This window comes from Cystoisospora suis (assembly GCF_002600585.1).
Source record: "Cystoisospora suis strain Wien I chromosome Unknown contig_3775, whole genome shotgun sequence".
NCBI lineage: Eukaryota > Apicomplexa > Conoidasida > Eucoccidiorida > Sarcocystidae > Cystoisospora > Cystoisospora suis.
In genome coordinates, this window is record NW_027156570.1 from 730 (window position 1) to 4,793 (window position 4,064).

A 4,064-nucleotide genomic window follows, 5' to 3' on the forward strand; every position below is an offset into this window, starting at 1 on the left:
CAAATAATGGTTTTCCCATCTGTGTTCACGCCCTTCCAAATTCAATCTCTTATCGCCCTGCTCCCCTCTTTGATGTCTCTCACAGGCCTTTACTATCTCCTTGGAATCTTTACACTTGGTGTATCGTTCGGACCATCTTGCTTCTTCTGTTACTAACCTAACTTCTTTATTCTTCGTTTGCACAATAGCCCCGATAAAATCGGGTCACCTGCTCAAGGCATCCGCGATTACGTTTTGCTTCCCAGGTTTATATACTACCTCAATGTCAAAGTCTGCGAGTTTATCCAGCCAATACCCCAATCTAGGTGTCACATTCTTCTGAGTCAACCTTTTCCCTAATGTTGCATGGTCGGTTTCTATTTGTACTTTCTTTGTATCTATTAGTTGTTTTCATCCCATCAACGCGTAAACAATGGCAAGTGATTCTGACTCATACGCAGGTATGAATTGTTCCCTTCACCCCTAACCTCTTAGACTCAAAAGCAACGGGTTGCCCCTCTTGCTCTAACACGGCCCCAATGGCATACTTTGACGCGTCAGTCTTAATCGTCAATTCCTTGTCTGGGTCATATATCTTGAGTAGGGTCACTGTCGCTAGAGTATCTTTTAACCTCAGCACCGCTTCTGTGTGCACTGGCCACCATGTCATATCACTTTCCTCACGAGGCAAGTGAAATATAGTGGGTGAGCCCATCTATTAAAATTAGGTATCAAACGTCCATAATACCCCACCATTCCAAGAAAGCCACGTAGTTGCTTACGGTCGAGTAATTCCGTAGGCCACTGCTGAATTGCTTCGACCTTCTCAGGATCAGGGCCCACTCCGCCGGGCTCAATGATGAATCCCAAATACTGGACTTTCTGCGTTACGAGTTCACACTTGGACAATCCTACGAACAATCTTGCATCACGCATTCTCTGTAGCACCACTTTAAGATGGCCATAGTGTAACTCCATTGTCTTCGAATACACCAGGACATCCTCTAAGTAAACAACCACATATTCGTCAAGTTCCTTCATAAAAGTATTTTGCATCACACGCTGGAAAGTCGAAGGCGCCCCAGCTAACCCAAACGGCATCACGCGGAATTGAAACGTACCATATCGTGTACGGAACGTAGTTTTCCACTGATCTTGTTTGGCAACTTGCACCTGATAATACCCTGAAGTCAGGTCTAGCTTCGAGAACCACTGAGCTCTCCCCAACCGATCGGTCAAATCATGCGCACGTGGGATGGGATAATCATCTTTGATAGTGATCTTATTCAAATCGCGATGATCGATTACTAGTCGGAGGTCCTCCGTACCTTTCTTCTCTACAAAGAACACTGGCGCAGCTGTGGGTGAACTGGATGGTACAATGAACCCTCTTTCTATCAGTGTTTGGATTGATTCTCCTAATTTATGCAACCTTTCTTCCGACATCGGATACAATTGACGCCTATAATTGAGCACTAAGCCCGGAATGTTTCCGATATGGTGTTTCTGTACCCTTTCGGCGATTCCCCCTGGGGGAAGCTCTCGAAACACATCGGCATATGAATCTGAAAGCACTCGGAACCTTTCTTCCAACACAATCCCTTTACTCTTTAGAGTCTCACTGGGCAGTCCGATCTCTGTTTGCGCATACGCTTTCACACACTGCGCATTGATAATAAGTTCATCTACAGATACTTTGGCAGCCATTACACAATTGGCCTGTTTTTGTCTCATCCCTTTACGCATTAGTTGCACAGAGCACGTATATCAGTTGTCTACTACCTGTACCTCTGCACTCATGTCACTTGAGCGTTGTCTGTCACACACGGTATGCACTGAATCTATTCCCTTCCCCTTTCCTTGTTTCCACCTTTCGATTTCATTCCCGGACGGGAAGCGGAATGTTTTTTCCTCTTTGCTCTCCTTCCCTCTTCCCAATACGGAAAGTAGTCTGGGTCTGTTTTTCTCCTTCGGCGGCTGCATAATTAAATGCATAGAATCTTTCTACAACTCGGGCTTTGGCTCTTCTTTTCTCTGCTCGTGGGTAGGCTCCACCCCCTTCACAAACTTGATCTTATTCTTCCTTCACATGGGCGCGATAACGCTTGGTCGCTTCTATCTTTCTCAGCGACTCCTTTCCCACCCATGTGAGGGCTTGTAAGTAATCTATCGGTACACGAGGCACAGACAACGGTTTCACCTCGGTCTTACTTAACACATTCTGCCACAGAGGCGTCTTCTTGTCTTCGCTAAGTACGTTTTCCCTCACGAACTGCACAGTACGATCACGAAAATCCCATAGTACTCCAACCTTTGTTAAAAAATCATACCCAAGAATGATATCATAACCTAACCTTCCAACGAAGAGGGGGTGTCGCCCGCTCCAGCGATCCACGTCCAGCACAGCGTTGTCGATAATCATTAACGCGATCATCGGGGTCCCACCTGCGCACACAAATTCAAATGGCGTGTGAAGTTCTTGTACAGACTCACCGAGGTCGTCTGCCACCTTCGGATCGATGAAGCTCCTAGTAGCCCCTGGCTCTAGTAGTGCCCAAAGTTCCTTTTCCTCCATCTTGACCATGACCATTGGCATTCTATCACCTAACTTCACCATATTTCTCCCTGTCACAGGTTGTATAGCCCCTACTCTAGGTGGCCCTCTCTCGTGTGGGACTTGCCTCTCGTCGGGGTTTGTCCGCACCGACTCGCCCGGAGGCTCTATTCGTAGATCCTCAAACTCGCCCACTAGCTCTTGGAGGTCTACTTTGTCCTCCACTTCCAAGCTGTGCTGTTTGGGGTTCTCTCCTTCTCCCTGGGTTGGTTCAGGGGGCTTCTTCACCGTGGGTCTTTGTCCCATCTCCCTGATTTGGCGCTCAGCTAACTGTTGTTCCCTGAGCACCGCCCTTCGTCTCCTTCGTTGCCCTCTTATGTCAGTACTCTCTTCTTCCTTGCTTCTCGATTTAATCTCTATCACTTCCGGGGGCCCTTTCGTTTTTTCCTGCATGATCACGTCATCGTCTGGGACTTTAAAAATTCTCTCCGGATCGAGCTGCGCTCCTTCGGACACTGCGTACGCACGCGTTGTTGGCTTCGGCGTCGGGGGGAGTTCGATTCCTAACACCTCTTTCACTCGTCTCCTCAACAGTTCACGATCAGCATGAAATCGGCTGTAGACTCCTCTTCTTCCCCCTTCGTTCATTTCTCTTAAGGTTCTTCGCAGGAAGGCCGTGTCCATCTCTTGCTCCTTCTTACTACTTTTCTCCTTTTCCACAGCTCTGTCGTAGCGCCCTATCCCCTTCGGGAGGGTCATCTGCGGACGCAGACCTACTTCCCTAGATTCTCGTCCACTACCCGTTCTGCTCTGGCCTCTATCTGCGCCACGTGCTCTCCCTCTGCGTGGTGTCCATGGCCTCGAGTGCTCTTGCTGGGGCCGTATCTCTCGCGTGGTAAACGAAAGTGGGTCATCCTTATCCTGCAACACCTCTTCTTGGATGGGTGTTGGCTCTCGGGGGCGTTGGGATGCAACACCTGGCGATTCTACTTCTACAGTGTTCGCACGCTCCTCTTTTGCCGTCATCACTGACTTCGTTCCTATGGAGCGGGGGGCGGTAGTAGGGATGCTCCTAGGGATAAACGAGCTCGTTTCGCTCTCCCATAGTTCTTCGTCAGCTACTATACGCGGTTCTTTTGTACAAATGGGTTGATTGCTTGCTCTTAGTATACCCCTTCTTATGTTTCTTCCTTTCCCTGGCCGCTCTGTTGCCCAGGCCTGACGAAAAATTTCCTCTGAGTGATCGTTGTTCTCCACCTTGCTCTAGTCGTAAACGTTCGCGCACCATTTTCTCACAATAACGCCTCTCTGCCAAGTCTCGTACTTTTTCTCTTGTACTCGGTAAAGGTCTTCTATACCCCCTCGGTAATCTCCATCCTCGTACAAGCGCTTCGTAAGACATCCGAGCCGGTAGTTGCACCCAATGGTACCCTCCTGATCTTGCTTCCTGTAAAAGATGAGAAAAGGACCAGGAATCGATTGCTCGAATCGCGGCTCGGATGTCTTACGAAGAGCTTGTACGAGAATGGAT

General features: G+C 48.6%; 1 protein-coding gene across 1 annotated transcript; it reads right to left on the reverse strand.

Annotated features, from left to right (window-relative positions):
• Positions 1-301: 301 nt before the first annotated feature.
• On the reverse strand, positions 302-3,979 carry CSUI_007243 (retrotransposon nucleocapsid protein; the record flags this gene model as incomplete). Its single annotated transcript, XM_068067392.1, has 5 exons — positions 302-425; positions 468-694; positions 733-1,715; positions 2,191-3,751; positions 3,830-3,979. Coding segments are annotated over 5 exons (3,045 nt in total), but the record flags the coding sequence as incomplete, so codon positions are not given.
• Between the last annotated feature and the right edge of the window lie 85 nt (positions 3,980-4,064).